This window comes from Dromiciops gliroides, chromosome 3, assembly GCF_019393635.1.
Source record: "Dromiciops gliroides isolate mDroGli1 chromosome 3, mDroGli1.pri, whole genome shotgun sequence".
Taxonomy (NCBI): domain Eukaryota; kingdom Metazoa; phylum Chordata; class Mammalia; order Microbiotheria; family Microbiotheriidae; genus Dromiciops; species Dromiciops gliroides.
Genome location: NC_057863.1, coordinates 641,853,628 through 641,872,803, shown reverse-complemented (window position 1 = coordinate 641,872,803; position 19,176 = coordinate 641,853,628). Strand labels below are relative to the sequence as shown.

At 55.9% G+C, this 19,176-nt stretch overlaps 2 protein-coding genes across 2 annotated transcripts; both read left to right on the top strand.

Annotated features, from left to right (window-relative positions):
- Nucleotides 1–2,164: 2,164 nt before the first annotated feature.
- Nucleotides 2,165–11,154, top strand: KIRREL2 (kirre like nephrin family adhesion molecule 2). The gene is made up of 16 exons (XM_043993877.1): nt 2,165–2,257; nt 4,077–4,296; nt 5,869–6,018; nt 6,150–6,299; nt 6,483–6,643; nt 6,852–7,002; nt 7,129–7,234; nt 7,334–7,482; nt 7,794–7,921; nt 8,014–8,146; nt 8,241–8,341; nt 8,475–8,694; nt 8,957–9,068; nt 9,249–9,351; nt 9,509–9,592; nt 10,278–11,154. The coding sequence occupies exons 1-16, from the start codon at nt 2,165–2,167 to the stop codon at nt 10,602–10,604; spliced, it is 2,388 nt and encodes a 795-aa protein (XP_043849812.1). The 3' UTR covers nt 10,605–11,154.
- Nucleotides 11,155–11,940: 786 nt separating this feature from the next.
- On the top strand, nt 11,941–18,782 carry APLP1 (amyloid beta precursor like protein 1). The gene is made up of 17 exons (XM_043996739.1): nt 11,941–12,261; nt 13,076–13,219; nt 13,457–13,583; nt 13,834–13,946; nt 14,200–14,333; nt 14,549–14,733; nt 15,019–15,149; nt 15,771–15,845; nt 16,059–16,217; nt 16,397–16,525; nt 16,759–16,858; nt 16,995–17,102; nt 17,268–17,294; nt 17,611–17,654; nt 17,851–17,913; nt 18,036–18,188; nt 18,357–18,782. Exons 1-17 carry the CDS (start codon nt 12,133–12,135, stop codon nt 18,453–18,455), a joined length of 1,920 nt encoding a protein of 639 aa, XP_043852674.1. The 5' UTR covers nt 11,941–12,132; the 3' UTR covers nt 18,456–18,782.
- The last annotated feature ends 394 nt before the right edge of the window (nt 18,783–19,176 follow it).

The following is a 19,176-nucleotide window of genomic DNA, read 5'->3' as shown; positions in this document are numbered from 1 at the left end:
TCTGAACCTTAAATTAATCATCTCTGTCAAGAGATGGGTAACATCCTCTAAATACATGGTTTTCAGGAAGTCTAAAGATTCTTAAATTATCTTTCCTTGAGCTAAGTTGTTTTTATATAATCATTTTCTTATATTTTTTCAATCTTCTTATTTTGTTCTAGTATTTCCTTTTCCCATCTTAATAGTATTTTATTTTTATTCCAATTACATGTAAAGAGTTTTCAACATTAATTTTTGTAAGATTTCGAGTTCCAAATTTTTCTCCCACACTCTCTTCCCTTCCCCCTCCCCAAGACAGCAAGCAATCTGATATAGATTATATTTGTATGATCATGATAAATATTATTTCCACATGTTCTACTATTTCTTGCTGTCTTATGGAGTTTCTAATATCTGTCTGGTCTTTTCTAATTTTCAGAGAGTCCATTACTTGGACTTTCTTTTCTAAATTGTTTATTCTTCTAATTTGTTTCTCCAGCTTTTGTATTTCATTTTAAATCTCTTGATGCATTGTTTTCTAGGCATTTGTGTAGCCAGTGAAAATGACAGGATAGAATAAGTGGCTTTTTCTACTTGCTCTTGGATTTCTTATAGGATCCCTTCAGTCGAGGAGGTTCCAAGAGGTTCTGACCCTGTTGTGTCCTTGTCAGAGCACATGTGATGATGGGGTGGGGGAGGAGGATCCTTGAGTTCTATACTATGTGATAGGTCATCTCTAGGTTCAGGCTGGGCTCTTGTTTCTTCTTGTATCCATTCCCTTCTCTCCATAGAACCAGCCACCTCACACTTTGGACTATCACAGCAGCATAGTCCTAATTAGTCTTCCAGCTTCTGGTGCTTCTCTTCCCTAGCCAGTTTGCCTCCTCCACACAAAGCACTAGTATGACTCCATCACTCCCCTGCTTGAGAACCTCCTCATTGTCTTCAGCCCTTCACAGCCTGGTTGCAGCTGCCTTTCCAGGCTTATTTGCACCTTGCTTCCCTTTACATGATTGTTGTTATAGCCAAACTGGTTTACTTAGTTTCCAAAACTCAGAATCCCATCTCTCACCTCCATGCTTTTGCTCAGGTTGTTCCACATGCCTAGAATGCATTTCCTTCTCCCTTCTGCCTCTTAGAATGCTGAGCTTCCTTCAAGGCCCAGTGCATGAGGGTTTTCTACCTCCTGGCCCTGGATTCAGGAGGACCTGAGGAAAGCTTTCCTAGTTGTTGTGCTCTTTCCTTCCTCAAATGTTATTTGTCCTCATTCTTGAAGAGGACCATGACATAGCGGGATGTCATGACTTACAGTGAAGTGAGGGAGGGCTGTGCAAGGTCACCAACCTCACTCTCTCCTCCAGAGCCATCTGGGTCCAGTGGAAAGACGTATGTATGTATGCGTGTATATGTATGTGTATGTGTATATATATGTGTATGGGTACATGTGTGTATGTGTATATGTATATATCACGATGACTGGGGGTGGCCCTGGATGTTTAATGCAATTGGGCTTAATTGACTTGCCCAGGGTCACACAGCTAGTGTCTAAGGTGAGATTTGAACTCATGTCCTCTTCACTCTGGGGCCAGTGCTCTATCCACTTCGCCACCTAGCTGCCCCTTCCTCCTCACATTGTCATGTACTATGTGTACTTTTCTGTTTACTCATTCTCTCCTCCTCAGGAGGCAGGAATTATTTTTTGGTTTGTCATCGTATCCCTCTCACCTCAGTATTTAGCCCCCTTCTCACACCCTTTTATACTTCCTCTTTATGTATTGTAAACTCTTGAAAGCAAAGACTGTCTTTCTTGTATTTGATCTCTAATGCTCAGCACTGTTTCTGGCACATAGTAATGACTTTAGAAATGCTTTTTTATGGATTCATTTGGGAGAGTTATCCTGGGGTCTCAGGTCCAGTTGGGGTCTCCCAGGGACATTACTATGGGATTCTTGATTTCCCAGGGGGCTTACAAATATATTACTCTGGAAGATTTAGGACTCTGCTGTCCTCATAATGGATACCATGATTACAGGGTGTTTGTTATTTCGAGATCTTAGTGGGCTGACAGAAGTTATTGTGGCATTTCTGGGTGCCTGCTGGACTTACAGCAGCATTATGGTGGGATCTCTGGGACCAGATGGGGCTTCCTCTTGTGTTTCCTGTGAGGTTTCCAGGGGGTTCGTGCATGGCTTATTGTGGAATTTCTGAGTTGCCATTGAGCACCCAGGGCTGCTTGGATGACATCGCGCACCCCCTGCTATATGTGTTTGTTATTATGGTATCTGCAGGATCCTTTCAGTCTCTCATGGTTGTTAATGTCATAGGTAGGACCACAAGCTGGGGTTTTATGGAATCTTTCTGGCCCCAGTGGGACTCAGGGGTCTTATCTTTTGTATTCCTTAGCTCTAGGTAGGTGATGGAAGTGGTAGTAGGGGTATGTGGCTCCTACAGCACTCAGGATAGGCTTCCTCAGGGCTCACAGGTATGTTAGTTTATGTTCCCTGACCTCAGCTGGCATCACAAAGTGTTATTATGCGATCTCTAGGCCTATGATAGGCTCGGGTTAAAACTGGGTGATCTCCCGGTCCCTTCCTGGGCATTGGGGAGTTATTTTAGGGTTTCTGAGCTTAATAAATGTTAACTAATGAATAACTGTTGTTTCTTGTCAGTCACTCTGTTTCTCCCCTTACCCCATCCTATAATTCCTGGACCATATGCTGATGTCCCTTGTAAGGGATAAGCCTCTTCTGCTCTCATTTTAGCTCCCAGAGATTTACTCACACAATCACATCATTCCATTTACCCCCATCTCAGATTCCAGACTCCCTTCTGGCTATTTCCTTCCCCCATATCCTTGAATACTTCCTACCCAGCTTTTTAGCACCCCCTGTTGAGGAAAGACTGTTTTTAGAAGGAGCCCCAGTTTCCAGCTCTCTAAACTCTCCCATGTCATTTCCCCTCTGTTCACCTATTCCTTTAGGTTTCGGTTTCTCTTCTTCCTTGCCCCAGCCTATCTCTCTTCTCAATTTTTTCTGGTTCTTTTGAGAAGTTTTATTTCCTTATGTCCTCTCTCTCCAGACCTCTCCTACTATCCTCATTCCTTTTCCTTTGCTTTTGTCTTATAGTCACTCCAAGCCTCACTCCCCCAGGGAAGCCAGCTCTGGATAATCTAGGGGGATCTTCGGGGCTAGTATGTTAGCTATTAATGGGCAAGAACCCAAGAGTGAAAGGATGGAGACTGGAGGGCCACACCCCTAGGGCCCCTGGGTGGTAGAGGGTGCATACAGAAGTCAGGGGCTTGGAGCAGACTGGAAGGCTGGGTGTCATCTGTATCTGGAATGGGGACCATGGGTAGGGTCTGTGGTGCCCTAATTACCAAGGGTCTTAGAAGCAGAGAAAAGGTCTGGGACACTTGCCTTGAGCTAAGAATCTCATCAGCTTTAATTAGCATCAGATCTCACCATCACCCTTCACTTTTATTTTCCTTCCCTTTGCCCAGCAACGGCTTATTTCCTGACTTGGCTCCCTAGGGCCTCATCCCAGACGCTCCCTCTTTCCATCTCCGTCTCCTCTTTCCATCATGGTGGGGCAGGGAGCAAAAGCACCTTGGGAAAATTGTTCACAAGTTTCCTCACTCCAGGCTCTGCACTGCCCTCCTTTCCCCTGCCCCTGATGGCTCTGGAACCCAGGCATTCAGCCAGATGTCTAGTGTCTGCTGATCCCCAAATCCTCAGGCAGCATGATGGGGGGGGGAGTAGCACTGAGGCAGGCATCTGGATTGGTGGCTAAATCCAATGAAGTTGGGTGATTTAAGGCCGGATTTCTGACCCTGCAGGACATGGCATCCTCTCAGAGTTGAGCCTGAGGCATCTGCCCCTCTTTCCCCCTTCTCCCTCCCCCTATTTGAATTCTCAGGCATCTAGCCTCTCTTCAGAGACCCAGGCTGGAAAGGCCTCTCCCCACCCTCTCCTCGGAAGGACACCCAGGTGTTCACCTCCCCAACCTCACCCCCTACCTCTGCCCCAGAGTCTAGCATCCATCCCACCCCTCTCTTCCCTCTCCCTAGGGACCCAGGTGTCTGCTTTTCTGTTCTCTAGTTGTGGGAAGAGGATATTTCTCAGGGATATGCTCCCTTCCCTCCCACCTGCCTGTCCCAGCTGCCCCTAGACCCCTTTGGCCCTCGTGGGAACGCACGGCTGGGACCCTCATTGAAGCGTCAGGACAAGCTGCTCCGTTCCCAGCCTCCTAGTCCCTGGCCCCGCCTACTTTTCTTGTGTCTCCCGGGTGACCACAGAGGCTGTGAGGAGGCAGAGGGAAGTGTGGGGACTTGAATGCCTGGGGTCTTGCAGTGGAGGGGTGGGGGTGGCAACAAGAGATAGCAGACAGAATGTCTAGTCCTGTGGATGACTATGGAAGGGATGTCTGGACCCCCAAAGAGATCTGGGGGACAGGATTCCTGGTTTCTGATTTTTAAAAAGGCAGAGGAAGGGCTGACAGCGTTCAGTATTAAGAACTTTGTCCTATAGTATCCATAATGAGACTGGGAACTCGGAAGGAGGATGGGGGGGGGGCTCTCCCATAGCGGAGTCTCAGTTTCCCCGGAAAGCACTGACCCTGATCTGACCTTGCTCTCAAGCTAAAAATAGCCCTGCATCCCGTAGGCCTCCAGCTCAGCTGGGACCCCTGAGGCCTGGACCGTTTATATCTTCTTTTCCACTTGGGGAGCCCTGGAGACTCAGCTTCCTACCCCTAGGGCCCTGTCTGAGCGAGCTTGTTCCACGAACTAAGAACTGAACGAACTCCTTCCCTGAAGCCCAGAAGTGCAGCCACGCCCCGACCAGAGAGTCTGGAGTTTGGTCCCCTAAACCCCACTCCTAGGTTAAGATCCACACACCTGTCTCCTCGCTCACTGCTCCCCTTCCCTCTCCCCTCACGACAGGTGGCTCCCCCCACTACACACTTCCCTTCATAAACTCCCCCCAGTCTCTACTAGTGCTGAGGAGGGTTTTCTCAATGAGGAGGGGTGTGTCCAGTTGGGGGCGGGGCAGAGGAGGGCTGCCTAAGTGTGTAGCCATGCCCAGCCCCCGGGGACTTACAGAGCAGCAGGCAATCGGAGAGACTGGAAGGAGAAGCCAGAGTCCCGCTTCCAGGAGCTTGAGCCTGAGGGGGTCACAGAGCCCGTCTTGGGGGCGAAGGGAGCAAGAGCAGGCAGTTTCTTTTTGCTGGGCCAGAGTGAGCAGAGCTGTGGGTGGACGCAAGACAAGCATTTTGGTGGGGCCTCCTTTTAGCCCAGAAAGTTTGAGGACTTGAGAAAGACACAAGAACAGCAAGATGCTTTCATTACACTTGCTTCTATTCTTCCTCCTCCAAGGCTCCAGTGCAGCAGGTACGGGATAGGATCGGATGGGGTAGGATATGGGCAAAGGTTAAGTGGGAGGAAGCGAGTAGAGACAGTAGGGACAGTGCCCCTGTACCTCAGTTTCCCTATATGTTCTTTTTGCTCCGGGAGGGGGAGGGGTCAGAGCCAGGAGTACCAGCTCCGAGGCTCGGGGAGGGAAGGACAAAAACAAGTCTCCTTGTCGCCTCAGGCTGCCAGGACAATCAGCAGCAGCATTCTAGGATAAAAGGAAGGTGACAGGTCTGGATGCCTGGGTTCCTGGGGAAGGGACTGGTGGACTGGAATTCTGTTACCTTTCACAGAAGATCGTGGAGGTTGAGGACAAAGGAAGAGGCTGGGGGAGGATCCTAGACCCTTGAGATCCAATTCTGTTCCCGCCCCTATCTTAGCGCGGGAGAGGTCTGGGCATCCCCAAGCCTGTGCCCGCTGATGAAGTTTTGGCACACTGCATCTCCCTGAGAAGCCCTGACTCATCTTTCCCCTCACGCCAGGCCGTGCTCCCCACTTCATCCAGCAACCAGAGGACCTAGAGGTTGTCCTGGGGGAGGAGGCGACGCTCCCCTGTGCTCTGAGCGGCTACCACGGTTTGGTTCAATGGACAAAGGATGGATTAGCCCTAGGGGGTGAACGAGATCTGCCTGGTGAGAAGAACCCTTTGGCATGATTCAGGGTCGGAACAGCTCTGTAAGGGAGATTAGAAGTCTGGATTGATACCTTTAGGCTTGGATTTCGAAATATGACCCTTCCCCCTTTTGTTATGTGCCTCCTCCAGGGTGGTCCCGTTACTGGATTGCAGGAGACAGGGCCAGTGGCCACCACGATCTGCACATTGGAGCAGCTGAACTCGGGGATGAAGCATCCTATGAGTGTCAGGCCACCCAGGCTGCCCTCCGCTCCCGGCCTGCTCGGCTCCGAGTACTTGGTGAGCGACTGCAGATCCCTTTTCTAGCTGGGACTCGGGCGTTTGCCCCCACTCCCATGTCCAGACCCATCCCTCCCAGGTGTCACTTCAGGTCTCACGTATCTGCCTCTGCTGGTCTTGCTAGGCCATGGGCTCTCTGCTTAAGGGAGGTCTGGAGAGTCACCGGTCTTCTATTCTCCTCAGTCCCCCCAGAAGCACCTGAGGTGCTAGGGGCTCCAACTGTGGCTCTGGTTGCTGGGGTTGCTGGGAACTTGACGTGCCGCACCCGAGGTGGAGCTCGCCCCATCCCTGAGCTGCTCTGGTTTCGTGATGGTATACGTCTAGAGGGAGCCACTTACAGCCAGGTCAGGTTATAATCTGGGGCTGTCTCCTACTTCACAGCATGGGGAGGACAGGGAATGGAAAACATTTATCTTTGCAGACTCTTACAAAAATGTGGAAATAATAGGACTGGGGGGGAGGAACCAGAAAAAAGCTGGGCTGTTCCCTCACTGAGGGTCAGAGAGGCCAACCAGCCTTAAGCCCATTCCTTTCTTCCCTCCCCCCACCCAGACCCTGCTGGCCAATGGGATCCTGGGAGCAGCTGAGAGCTCCCTCTCAATCACCCCCTCTGCCCGGGATGATGGTGCCTCCTTCATCTGCCAGGCCCGAAGTCCAGCCCTGCCAAGGGGCAAAGACACTGAGGTCACCCTCAGTCTTCAGTGTAAGTGAGAACTGGACTTCTGGGTTCTGTAGGGGGCTTGAGGGGATCTTGGACAGGAATTGGTTGGGGAAAAAGATGCTGGGCAAGTCCTTCTTTATTCTGACTTTAATCTCCCGCATCTCCTAGATCCCCCTGTGGTGACTCTGTCTGCAGAGCCACAGACAGTGCCTGAGGGTGGAAAGGTCACATTTCTGTGCCAAGCAACTGCCCATCCCCCAGTTACTGGCTACAGGTGAGCCCTTGCAAACACCCCCAGTCCCCAAATGACGGTACTCTCCCAGGACCCCATAGTTCCAGCCATGTTTGAGTAATGATCCTTCCTGCCCTCCAGGTGGGCCAAAGGAGGGTCTGTGCTTCCTGGAGCTCGGGGCCCCCTGTTAGAGGCAAAAGCAGATGCTTCCTTCCTGACTGAGCCTGTGTCCTGTGAGGTGACCAATGCCGTGGGCAGCACCAATCGAAGCACAGCATTGGATGTGCAGTGTGAGTAGAGTGGGCAGACCTCTGCTTCCAGAGGCAGGGGCTGGGGCTGATCCTGGTGTCCGGGCTCCCTGCAGTGGGTGAAGAATCTGTTGGCCACCCTTCCTGGGTGGGAAGTGTCATAGGAAGTGTCAGGGCCTTGGATCCTCCGGTGAGAGTGCTGTGAGGGACTTCTGATGCTTTGGTATCTAAAGGAGTAGGATGAGGGTACTCCCCATGCCTGGGAGGGGCAGGTCGGGACTCCTGAGTCTCTGAGTCAAGAGACAATAATCCTGGAGCCTGAGTCTCATTGACAAGCTCCCTTTAACCTCCAGTCGGTCCTCTCCTCCTCTCTCCACCTGAGCCAGTGGAAGTGGATGTGGGGGAAGACGCCTCTTTTACCTGCACCTGGAAGGGAAACCCGCCCCCACGAGTGACCTGGACCCGCCGTGGGGGGACGAAGGTAAGGGGTAGAGCGCCGGGACGGGGGCTCTGGGTTTAGCTCATTTCCTCCTTCCCAATCTCCCCTAATGACTTTGCCCCATGCGTCTCCAGATCCTGAGCTCGGGGCCCACGTTGCGTCTGGCGTCCGTGGGGCCAGGGGACGCAGGGCATTACGAGTGTCGCGCAGAGCCAGGACCCTCAGGAATGGGGGGCGGCCTGGGGGAGGCGACACTGACTGTGCATGGTGAGCAGAGGTTTTGGGGGGACAGGACGAAAGGGAGGGGCTAGGTGACGGTGAGGAACGGGGTCATCTCTGATTGGACTTTGAATCCTCCCAGGGCCCCCAGCAGTGACTGCCTTGCACTCGCCCCCGGCTGCTCTGGGAGCTCCGGCCCGGCTGGAGTGTCTAGTGCTCGGCTCCCCAGCACCCGATGCAGTGGTAAGGGTTCTTAATCCATCCCATGGCACTCTTTCCCGAAGAACTTCGGCCCGCGCCTCCACGCCTCCTCCCACCCCCCAACCCCAGCCTCCGAGCCTGTCGCCGAGCCTTTCCCGTTCTTTCCCCTGCCCAGGTCTGGTCCTGGGGCGAGGGCGCACTCGCCTCGGGTTCTCGAGGCCGCTTCCTAGTAGAGACGTTCCCCGCCCCAGGGGCCGCCGGCAGTGGGCGACGAGGATTGGTTTCGGTGCTGCACATCTCGGGGACTCGGGAAGCGGACTTCGCCAGAGACTTCAACTGCAGCGCTCGCAACCGGCTAGGAGAGGCAGGAGCCCGGGCTGGGCTGATCCGCAGTGGTGAGCCCTAAGGGTCCCTGGACTCCCAGAGTTCCCGGCGACTCGCAGGACCGCCCCCCCCCCAACCGACCACCCAAATCCTTGCAGATCTCCAAACCTAGAGCCGGAGCAGGGTCCCAGAACCCTCCACATTCCTCAGGGACCCCCCCACCTCGGCTCCTAAAACTGCCCCAACTTCCCTACATTCAGGATTGCTTGGTTCCTCCCCCCGGGCTCCCCAAACCTTTCTTTAACCCATTCTGACCCCTGTGTCCCCTCCCAGACCCACTGCCCCTGGTGCGCATCGTGGCCGGAGTGGCTGCAGCGGCTACCGCTTTGTTACTACTGCTCATCGCGGGGGGCGCCCACTGCTGCTGGCGCCGAGGCCGAGGTCAGTGTGGTCGCAGCTGCCCTTCGGGGTCCGCCCCACTTCCTGGTCCCCCGCCCCTCCCCAGCTGGGCCTTTGCCTCAGCCCACCGCCCCCCAAGCCCTTGCTGTTCCTCGTTGTTCAGTTTTCTCCGTCTCTGGGGGTACCGCCCTCTAGCTCCGCCTTCTTCCCCACTCTCAGGCTCCAGAGCAAGGATCTCTAAGCGGGACATACTGGTGCAAATCACAGACAGCGATGGTTCCAGTCCTCGGGCCCCCGAGGAAGAGGGGGAGGGGAGCCGGGAAGACCAGGTACGCCCCTTTGGACGTCCCTTCACGCGAAGCGCCCCGCGAGGTTGGGGTCCAGGAGCTGAAGGCTGCCGAAGCCCTAGTCGGAAGGGTCGGCGACTCACAGGGCTGGGAGGGGGCCTCTCCCGGGACACTGAGTGTCACGACCCCCTCCCCTTAGGTCCACAGCAGCGAGTCCACCTGCACTTCCCACACCCAGCAGAGCGACCTCGCGGTAGATAAGGAGGCGGGACCTGAGTCCAAGGTGGGCGGAGCAGGGCGAGGGCGGGGCCTGGAGCTTCTAAGGTCTGGGCCCCCCTCCCATCTCTGTCTTTATATCTGTTTTTGACTTCTGCCCTCCATCTCTTTCTGGGTCCCCTCGGTCACCTCCCTGCTTTCTCCTTCCTCAGTCCTTACCTGGGGTCACTTAACCTCCTTATTCAGTCCCTGTATCTCCTTTGTCCTGGTCATTGTGCAATCCTAATTCTTGTCTTTCCCTTCTCTGAGGCATCATGGACTCCTGATATCTATATGTTTGCCTATTCTCCCCATCACCACCACCACTATTTCCCAGCCCCACCCATAAGCCTTTCCAACATTGTTCAGAGACTTCTAGCTGTGCCTCCTCTGTCTTCCAACCCTGTGTTTCTCCATCTGTCTCTCCTTGTCTGTCAGCCACCACCCAATCCCCCTGCCTCTCTCTGGTATGTCTCCCTGTCTCCTTCAAACCTGTTTCTGGTGCTTCTTGTATTTCTCTTTGGCTTTGCCCATAGGTGCCCTCCCATCTTTCTGCCCCCCCCCATTATACCCTGTACCAATCTATCTATGTGTGTCTATTGACCGATTTTCTTGATCTCTGCTGCTTTCCCCTGGGCTTCTCATCTTTAACCTTCATCACTCTGTTTTCCCTTATCATCAGTCTCATTTTTATCTTTTTTCTCTCTTCCCAGGATCCTACTAATGGCTACTATAAAGTTCGAGGTGTTAGTATGAGCCAGGACCCTGGAACTGCCCTATTCTCCTCTCCAGCATCCCCTGTCTTTCCTGCCAGCCCTTCTGCGTTCTATGACCTTACCCCTCACCTGGCCTTATTTCCCTCCAGAACTTGGTGGTCTCTACAGGCCCGGGAGGGTTACCTCACCACTCCATACACACGTGCTTTCACCAGCTATGTCAAATCCACACCCAATGGGACCCTGACCAAGCTCTGGGCCCCCTCCCTTTTCCTACACAGTCCTCCCTGTTCCTGGCCACAGCGCCTTCAGACCCATGTATGACCTGCCCTCAGACTAACTGGTCGCCCACTGCAGCCAATGGGAGGCCTCGTAAAGTCTCCAGTCCTTTCTTGTGTGATGAAGAACTGGTCCAGTCATTGGACAACCAAGATTTCCCCCTCAAGATAGCAACCCAACTCTGGGAATGGGGGGAAGGGGGGAGGAGGAGCAAGACTTTGATGGACAGCTGGCCCAGCAAATGGAAAAAGGCCCCAGTGTAAACATGCCCTACCAGTTCACCTGAGTCAAGAGAACTCAAAAGTGGCAGATGGATGGGCTCCCTGGAAGGGGAGGTATATGGGGTTGTGGCAGGAATGGAATCAAGGGCACACAGATGTATTGATGATTCAACCAATAGATGGGGGGAAAGTCATTACCGGGCCCCTGCCCAGGAAGCAGATTCAAGATGGTGTGAGGACCAGAACAGATGGCCCTCCATTGCCTGGGAGATGCTCAGTGTCCTGGAAACTGTGCCAAGATGGCTTCTGACACCAGGAACCCCAAGATGGTGGACTCAGGTGGCCACACCACTTACTTAGGGGAAAGGAGGGAATTCGGGGGCACATTAATTAGATAAGAATTTGGAAATCTGGTATGGATGTTGGGATTTGAATATTTATGTTTAATTAAAAATGGAAAAGATACGTGTGAGAAATCTTTTACCATCAAGCAACCAGCCCAGAGGGCTCAAATCAAAGACCGGTTCTGATGGCTCTGGGCCACAGGTATCAGGGACCCCTTCCCCTCCCAGACCCCGGCGTCCAGGTTGCCCAACCCATTCGGAGCTCCACCCCCCCCCCCACTTCAGCCTCAGGTTCTGGGGACCGCAGAGCAAGAGTTGGGTGGGGGCGGGGAAGGAGCTCTAGCCATCTGGGTCCCCCGCCTTCCCTCGGCCAGACTTTGTCCACGGACATATATATCCCTTCGGCCCGGGTCTTGTGAACCTTCCAGGGCCAGGGGGAAATTAGCTGAAATAGTCCCAATACAGGAAGCTTCCTTTATTTCTCCACCTTCGGCTACGGAGGCAGCCCACGGTGGGGTGGGGAAGTGGAGGAGATGCCGTGATGTGGAGGCAGGATACCCGGGGCTCTGAGGGCAGTGTCAGCCCGGAAGGTCGAGGGCCTGGGAACATCATTGCCTTAGATCGCCTGGGCACTGCGGGTCTCCGAAAGATCTAGGAGGAGGTTTCAGGCCCAGAGCGTTGAGTAGGGCAAGCACTCTCACCCGCGCTATTGTCCCGGCCGGGGAGGCGGGGCCGGGGCGGGGCTGGCGGCGCCGGCGCAGCCGGGGCTGGGGGGGCGGCAGCAGGAGGAGGCGGCGCGGTGCTGGGAGCTCCTGTCACCGGCGGGCCCAGGGCGGGGAAACCCGGGGGAGGGGGCTGGCGGACTGAAAGGAGGCGACCAACCAAGGACTGGGGGAAGGGTAGGGCGAGCTCAGCCGAGCCAGAAGGAAAGAGATCGCGGGCCAGGGCTCGCTGCAGGGCCAGGCAGGGGAGACAGAGACGGGGCTCGGGCCCGGCCCCGGCCCGGACATGGGGTCAGCGAAGCCCGCGGCCCATGGGCTCGGCCGCCGCCTCGGTTCGCCGCTGCCGCTGCCGCTGCTGCTACTGCTGCTGCCAGCACTCGGGAGCTCATCCAGGGGGACGCCTAGCCCCGGAGAGGTGAGACCCACGCCCCCGTCTGCGGGTGAGGTGGGGGACCCAGACGCGCAGAGCCCCCAGCCTTTTACATCCCACCCCACCCCGAATCTCGCTCTGCAGTCCCCAGGACCTGCGGCTGAAATGGGGGGGGGGTGGGGCTCTGAATGGGTTGGGGGCCTGGACGCCTGGGTCTAGGAAGAGATGGGCGGGCTGGGACCCTGACACCTGCGGTCCCGAGACAGCGGGACCCTGGTCTTTGAGAGGAGAGGATTGGTGAGGATAAAAACGCATGAGTGCCTGAGGGGGGTAAGGGTTGTAGGATCAGGACGTTTAGGCCCTTGTGGGGTAGGGACTGGAGGCCTAGACTCTTGGGTCTTTGCATCGTGGCCTACGGGACCCAAACATCAGGGTCACGGGGTGGAGTGGACAAGACCCCTGCCTATGCCGCCCACTCCCACCCCACCCCCACGGACCAGAGAGGATGGGGGTGCGGCAGCGGGAAGGAGGGTCGGTCTCCGCGGTAACCAGTCGGTGATGCCAGGCGATTCACCTGGGACCCAGTCTCCATGGCGACCCCCCCATCCCCTCCGGAGCAGTTGCCTTGGCAACGCCATCTGTACCGCAGCAGGGGCTGGGGCCTGGATCTCTGAGAGGGGACTAGCGATGGGGTCCGGATGCCTGGGTCCCCGAGAGTGGCGGGGTCTGGGGGTCTGGATGCCTGATATCCCTGATGTCGGGCTCGGGACTCCTGGGTTCCTGAGGGGGGCGGGGCTGTGGCCTGGATCCTGCAGCCCCGACGCTCGTGCTTAGCTCTCACGGTTCCTGCCCTTTTCAGATGGCGGGGGTCCCCCAGGTGGCTGGGTTCTGCGGGCGCCTGACCCTACACAGAGACTTGCGCACAGGCCGCTGGGAACCTGACCTTCAGCACTCACGCCGCTGCCTCCGAGACCCGCAGCACGTGCTGGCCTATTGCAGACAGGTGGGCGGGGCCTGAGGGGGCCGGGCCGGGCCGGGGGGGGGTCTGAAGGGGAGGGGCTTAGAATGGCCTGGGCCTCTGTGGGAGGGGACCTTTGGGGGTGGATCCTATGCGGGACTTTGGGACCGAGCAGAGGTTTTAGGATTCAGGAAAAGCCCTTGGGAGGGGATTTGGGTGGGAGTGAGGAGAACCGTGAGCTTCCTCCTCCATGGAGTCCCCATCCCGTTCCCCCACCCCCAGGTGTACCCCGACCTCCAGATAGGCCGCGTGGAGGAGGCCTCGAGACCCATTCCTATGGAGCGCTGGTGTGAAGGGGCCCGCGGGACCAGATGTCCCCACCACGTGGTGATCCCCTATCACTGCCTGCGTGAGTGGGAGGGGCCTTGACCCCAGGTGTCTCTAAGAAAGTGGGGGCAGGGCCCGGGATACTTAGGGAGTAGGTTTGAGGCAAAACACCTGAGTGAATCCCTGAAGGGAAGGGGGAGGGTAGGGGATTTGGCCAGGACAGGGATTATTTGAAGGGAAGGGAAAGGAGGGAGAGGGAGGAGGAGGAGGGGGAGGAGGGGGGGGAGGAGGAGGCGGCCGCGGCTCATTTCTCTCTCCACGCACCCCTACAGCAGGTGAGTTTGTGAGTGAGGCCCTTTTGGTCCCTGAGGGATGCAAGTTTCTGCATCAAGAGAGGATGGATGAGTGTGAGGGCTCAGCCTACCGGCACCACCAGGCCCAAGAGGTGAGGAGGGACTGGGGCATCTTGGCCTCTAACCACAGGATTTTCATAGGGACCTTGGCTTCCTGGCTTCTATCCCCCATCTCCCTCCAGAGCCTAGTGTCTAGTTTTCCAGCTCCCGAATCCCTCCAGACCTGGATGTCTAACCTCCCATTTCCCCCATTCCAGTTCACTCAATAATCTATCTATTCTCCCTTTCCCCCACACACCTACCTCCCACCCCACTACCCAAGGTCCTCTATCAATTCCTCCTCAGGCTTGCCGCTCTGAGGGCCTGGTTCTTCATGGCTCAGGGATGCTCCTCCCATGTGGAACAGATCGATTTCGGGGTGTGGAATATGTCTGCTGCCCTGCCCCAGGCACCTCCATGCCTCCCCGGACCCCGCACAGGTGAGGTCCAGGGTTTCCATGAGGGTGAGGGCTAGCCTGCTAGGTGTGTGAAAGTTTGAAGGGCAGATTGTTGGAAAACTGGAGAGCCTGAATGACCGGGACCCCGAGGGTGGAGAGCTGGAAGGTCTGTGTCCCTGGAAGTTGGAAAGCAGGGACTGGACACGTAGATGCCTGAGTGTCATGCAGCCAGATCGGGGGTCTTGTCCTCTTTGCAGTGATGCTCCCGCCCAGCCCCAGTCCCCAGGGGGGGAGGAAGAAGAGGAAGAGGAAGAGGAGCCATTTCCCCAAACAGTAGATGACTATTATGTGGAGCCCCCCGGGGAGGATGAGGAAGAAGAGGAGAGTGAGGACAGAAGATTCCAGCACCCCAGCACCCAGCCCCCTTCCAGGGCCGGCAAAGGTGAGACCCAGCCCCAAGCCAAGGGGCCCGGATGCCTAAAGTCTGAGCCAGGCTGGCCAGACGCCTTGGCTTCTTTACGGAGGCTGGCACGAAGCAGCCCTAGAGAGGAAGGTCTCAGCTGTGCTACTGTGCTACCCACAAAAGGCTCTATGTTCTGGGGTCCAGGCTGCCAGAAGAACACTACGTGTGTCTGGGTAGCCCCAGGGTGGCCTAGGCAGCAGTAAGAGAGGCTGTGGTGGTCCAGCTGTTCTCAGGCTCTGACACCCCATATCCTGGACCCCACAGGGAGCCCAACAGCCCGGCCCACTGACGGTGTGGACGTATACTTTGGGATGCCAGGTGAGGGTGGTGAGCATGCAGGCTTCCTAAGGGCTAAGATGGATCTGGAGGAAAGACGGATGCGGCAAATCAACGAGGTGGGCACGACTCCCTCGCTGCCCCTAGAGCCCGCACACACCCTCCAACCACGGGAATCCCCATTTGCCCAGGAACTCCTCCCCCAAATAACTCTCAGACCTCCTTAATAATTCCTGGACCTCTCTCAATAACCAGCAGATACCCAGAATGTTACTCCCAAAATCCTAGTGTGCTTTCTTTAATGGGGCAGATCAATGAGGTGAGAACATGATTCTCTCCATAATACTCTGAACCCCAGAGATGCTGGTAACCTCAGCATTCCCTATAATATGATAGGTGAATAAAGTGGGGGGGGCATGAACCATCTCATAACCCTGGTCCCTAGATCTTCTAAAATAACCCTAATGCCCTAGAGATTCCCACCAACACCAGAGACTCCTCCAGTAATGCTCTGGAATATCCAATAATCTCATAGATTCCCCAATAAAGGTTCAAGACAACTTCAAACTCTGAAATAACACTGCGTTCCCCCCTCCCATCCTGTGACATCTTAGAATGCAATCCAAAAGATAATCCCCTCTCCATGATTCCTTGAGTCCCTAAGGGAGGAGTTTTGGGAAGAGGGCCAGGGGATCTTGGGAGGCAGTCTTGGGAGACTGATGTGACTACCCCTATCCCAGGTCATGCGGGAATGGGCTGAGGCCGACAGTCAAGCCAGGAACCTACCTAAGGCAGACAGGCAAGCTCTAAATGAGGTGAGGACCCTCTGACCTTGCCCCACTTGGATTGGTTGGTGGAGAAACTAGAATCTTCTCTCGCTATAGCCCCCAGTGAACCTTGATGGCTTTATTGATGCTTCATGGGCCAATGAAAGATGTTTTCATGACCATCGGTGTCCACCCCTCAGTGACCCCATTAGCCCTCAGTGAATGAGGGGATAGCCTCAAAATCCCATCCTCCCCGGACAGCACTTCCAGTCAATCCTGCAGACCTTAGAGGAGCAGGTGTCTGGGGAACGTCAGCGCCTCGTGGAGACCCACGCTGCCCGGGTCATTGCCCTCATCAACGATCAACGGCGAGCAGCCCTGGAGGGCTTCCTGGCAGCTCTTCAGGGGGATGAGCCCCAGGTGAGGTGGCCAGGGTGGACTCCAGGGTTCTTGAGGGGACACAGCTGGAGGCTGCTAACTTGGGGTCCCTGAGGACCTGGTGATGGATGATGAAACACTGTCTCCTTACGGGGAGGAATCTGGGTACCACATACCTGAGTCTGAGGGGGTAGGGCAGGACACCTGGGTCTCCCCCATAGGCAGAACGGGTGCTCCAGGCCCTGAAACGGTACCTGAGGGCTGAGCAGAAGGAACAGAGACATACCATCCGCCACTATCAACATGTGGCTGCTGTGGACCCCGAGAAAGCCGAGCAGATGCGCTTCCAGGTAGGGAGGGGGAGGGTGCCACTTCCTAGCCATCCCCTGTGTCCTGGCCCTGAAGCCCTGCTCGGGGGCTGGCCACCACCTCCCTCTCCACCTTCAGCTTCTGTTCTGCTTTTCTCATCCCTACCTGCTCCCTGTCACGGAGCTTCCTGGTTGGGGGGGTGGGGGAAACAAGAGCAAGGGGCTCCTCCTCTGATGCTCCTCTGCATTAACACCCCCTCCTTCCTAAACTCCAGGTTCAGACCCATCTTCAGGTGATTGAGGAACGCATGAATCAAAGCCTGGGGCTGCTTGAGCAAAACCCACACCTGGCCCGGGAGCTTCAACCCCAAATCCGTGGGTACTCCTGCTCTTGTCCCCCAAATGTCACCCCTAACCAATCCCCAAACACCAAATCCTGACCCCCATCACTCCCTCTACCCCTCTTCCCGGGATGATGATTTGAGGTCCTCTTGCCAATTCTCCCCTGCAGAGGAGCTGCTCCACGCTGAGCATCTTGGTCCCGGGGAGCTGGAGGCACCTCCCCCCGGGGGCAGCAGTGAGGATGGGGGCGGCCCCCTGCCACCTGCCACAGAAGAAGGTGATGGCACCTCACTCATGGGAGCGGGAGGGCAGAAGGAGGCCAAGCCTGGAGCCGGGCTAGGGGCTCAGTGGGCAGAAGGGATGCTTCCTGTCTCATTCACTAATCCCTTGCCTCTCTTCCCCGCCCCCCCCAATCACTCACTGCTTCCCCACCCCCTGGCAGATATGGGTGCAACGATGCCTCTTAAAGGTAAGTGACTGGAAAACTATGAAGTCTTCTCTGGGCAAGCCCTCAGAAGCACTGTGATACAGGGGTGGGGGAGGTTCACTAAAGCCTTAAAAATTCTTGAGGTCTTGGGGCAGCTAGGTGGTGGCCCTGGAGTCAGGAGTAGCTGAGTTCAAATCCGGCCTCAGAAATTTAACACTTACTAGCTGTGTGACCCTGGGCAAGTCACTTAACCTCAGTTGCCTCACTAAAAAAAAAAATTCTTGAGGTCTGAGGGAAGGGGCTCAAGGGGATGGATCTGGGCCCAGCTGGGGTCCAAGTGACAGTTTCTTCTGTGCAGGGTCCACAGAAGGAGATGGAGCTGAACGACTTCAAGAGCATAAGGTGAGGGGCCACCAATGCCTGGCCAAGTGTCCCTGAGGGGGTGTGGATGCCTGGTTCTGAGTGGGTGGAGGGTGGAGCCAGTGTCCAAGAGGGGCCAGAGGCCAGCTGCTTGTCACTCTGAAGGGACAGGGCCTGGAAGAAGGGAACCCCTAGGTGGCCTCTGAATTTCTCCTCCCCCCCCCCTCCCCATACCCAGGTGAATGTCTCCATCCCTCGAGGCCTCCCATTCCGCTCTCCTGAGATCCAAAGAGATGAGTTGGTAAGTATGGCTTGGGACAGAGGTAGTGTGAGTCAGAGAGAGGGGATTGAGTCTGGGATTGGACTGAGTGTGAAGGAGTGGGTTTGGGTCAGGTCAGGCTGTGATCCCACTTTCTCCCCTAGGAGCCAGGAATGGGTACGGGGACAGGTGTGGCACGTGGCGCTGTGGCGGGGCTCCTGGTTGTGGCCGTGGCTGTGGCTGCTGTGGTCGTCCTGTCTCTGCTGGTGGCCCGGAGGCGGCGGCCGTATGGGGCCATCAGCCATGGGGTTGTGGAGGTGAGCCCACCCACCCTGGGACTGGGAAGCAGAGGGTTCTGGGATCCTGGGCGATTACTGGGACAGGAGTCCATAGGTCACTGGGGAGTGGGAGGGTGGTTGTTAGGTTTCTTGGGGATGGCCACAGTTCAGAAGTTTCAGGACTCTTGATTTCATCCCTGGCCCCAGGTGGACCCAATGCTGAGCCTGGAGGAGCAGCAGCTCCGAGAGCTGCAGAGACACGGGTATGAGAACCCAACCTACCGGTTCCTGGAGGAGCGACCCTGAGTGACCCCAGCCTGTCCTTAACTGGAGCCCCCAAACCCTAACTCTGGGGGACCCCACCCCCACCCTCTGACCCAGAAGGATTCCCCAGCCCCCAATTCCTGTCTTTGGGGGGCCCTCGAACCCCGCCCCTGACCCTAGGGGCCCTGAAGCTCCTTCTCTTTGACCTTAGAGGCTCCCTAAGCCCATGGCTGCCCCATCTCCTCCCCTAATTTATTTTCTAAGTTAATTGGGTGCAGAAAAGCTGCCCCACCCCACCCCGGGCCTCCTGTGTCTCCCACTTTGTGACCCAGTGAAACTAATGACTCAATAAACCTTCCCTGTCCAATATCTCCTGTGTCAGTCTGTGGCCAGGTGGACGTAGGGAGTGGGGGGAGAGTGGGAATTACAGATTGGAATTCTCATGAGAGGTTATTTGTAAAGGGCTTAGCACCAGAAAGCCTAGCACACAGTAGGTGCTACATCAAGGCTTATTCCCTTCCCCTTCCCTTGGCCTGGAGGACATGGGGGTGGGGGAATGGGGGGCATGCCTGAAAACGGTGTGCCCCAGTAAGCAAGGGCAGCCTAAATTGCAGCCTTCTCATAGAGAGGCTGAGGGAGGGGAGGGTACCTAGCTCTGGCTTAGACTCTCTCCTCCCCCACCCCTCCCCCGATATGCCCAGGCTTGGGTGTGGACTGACTCAGAGGAGAGATTTGAGTTGGTCCTGGAAGGCTGGGGAGGGGG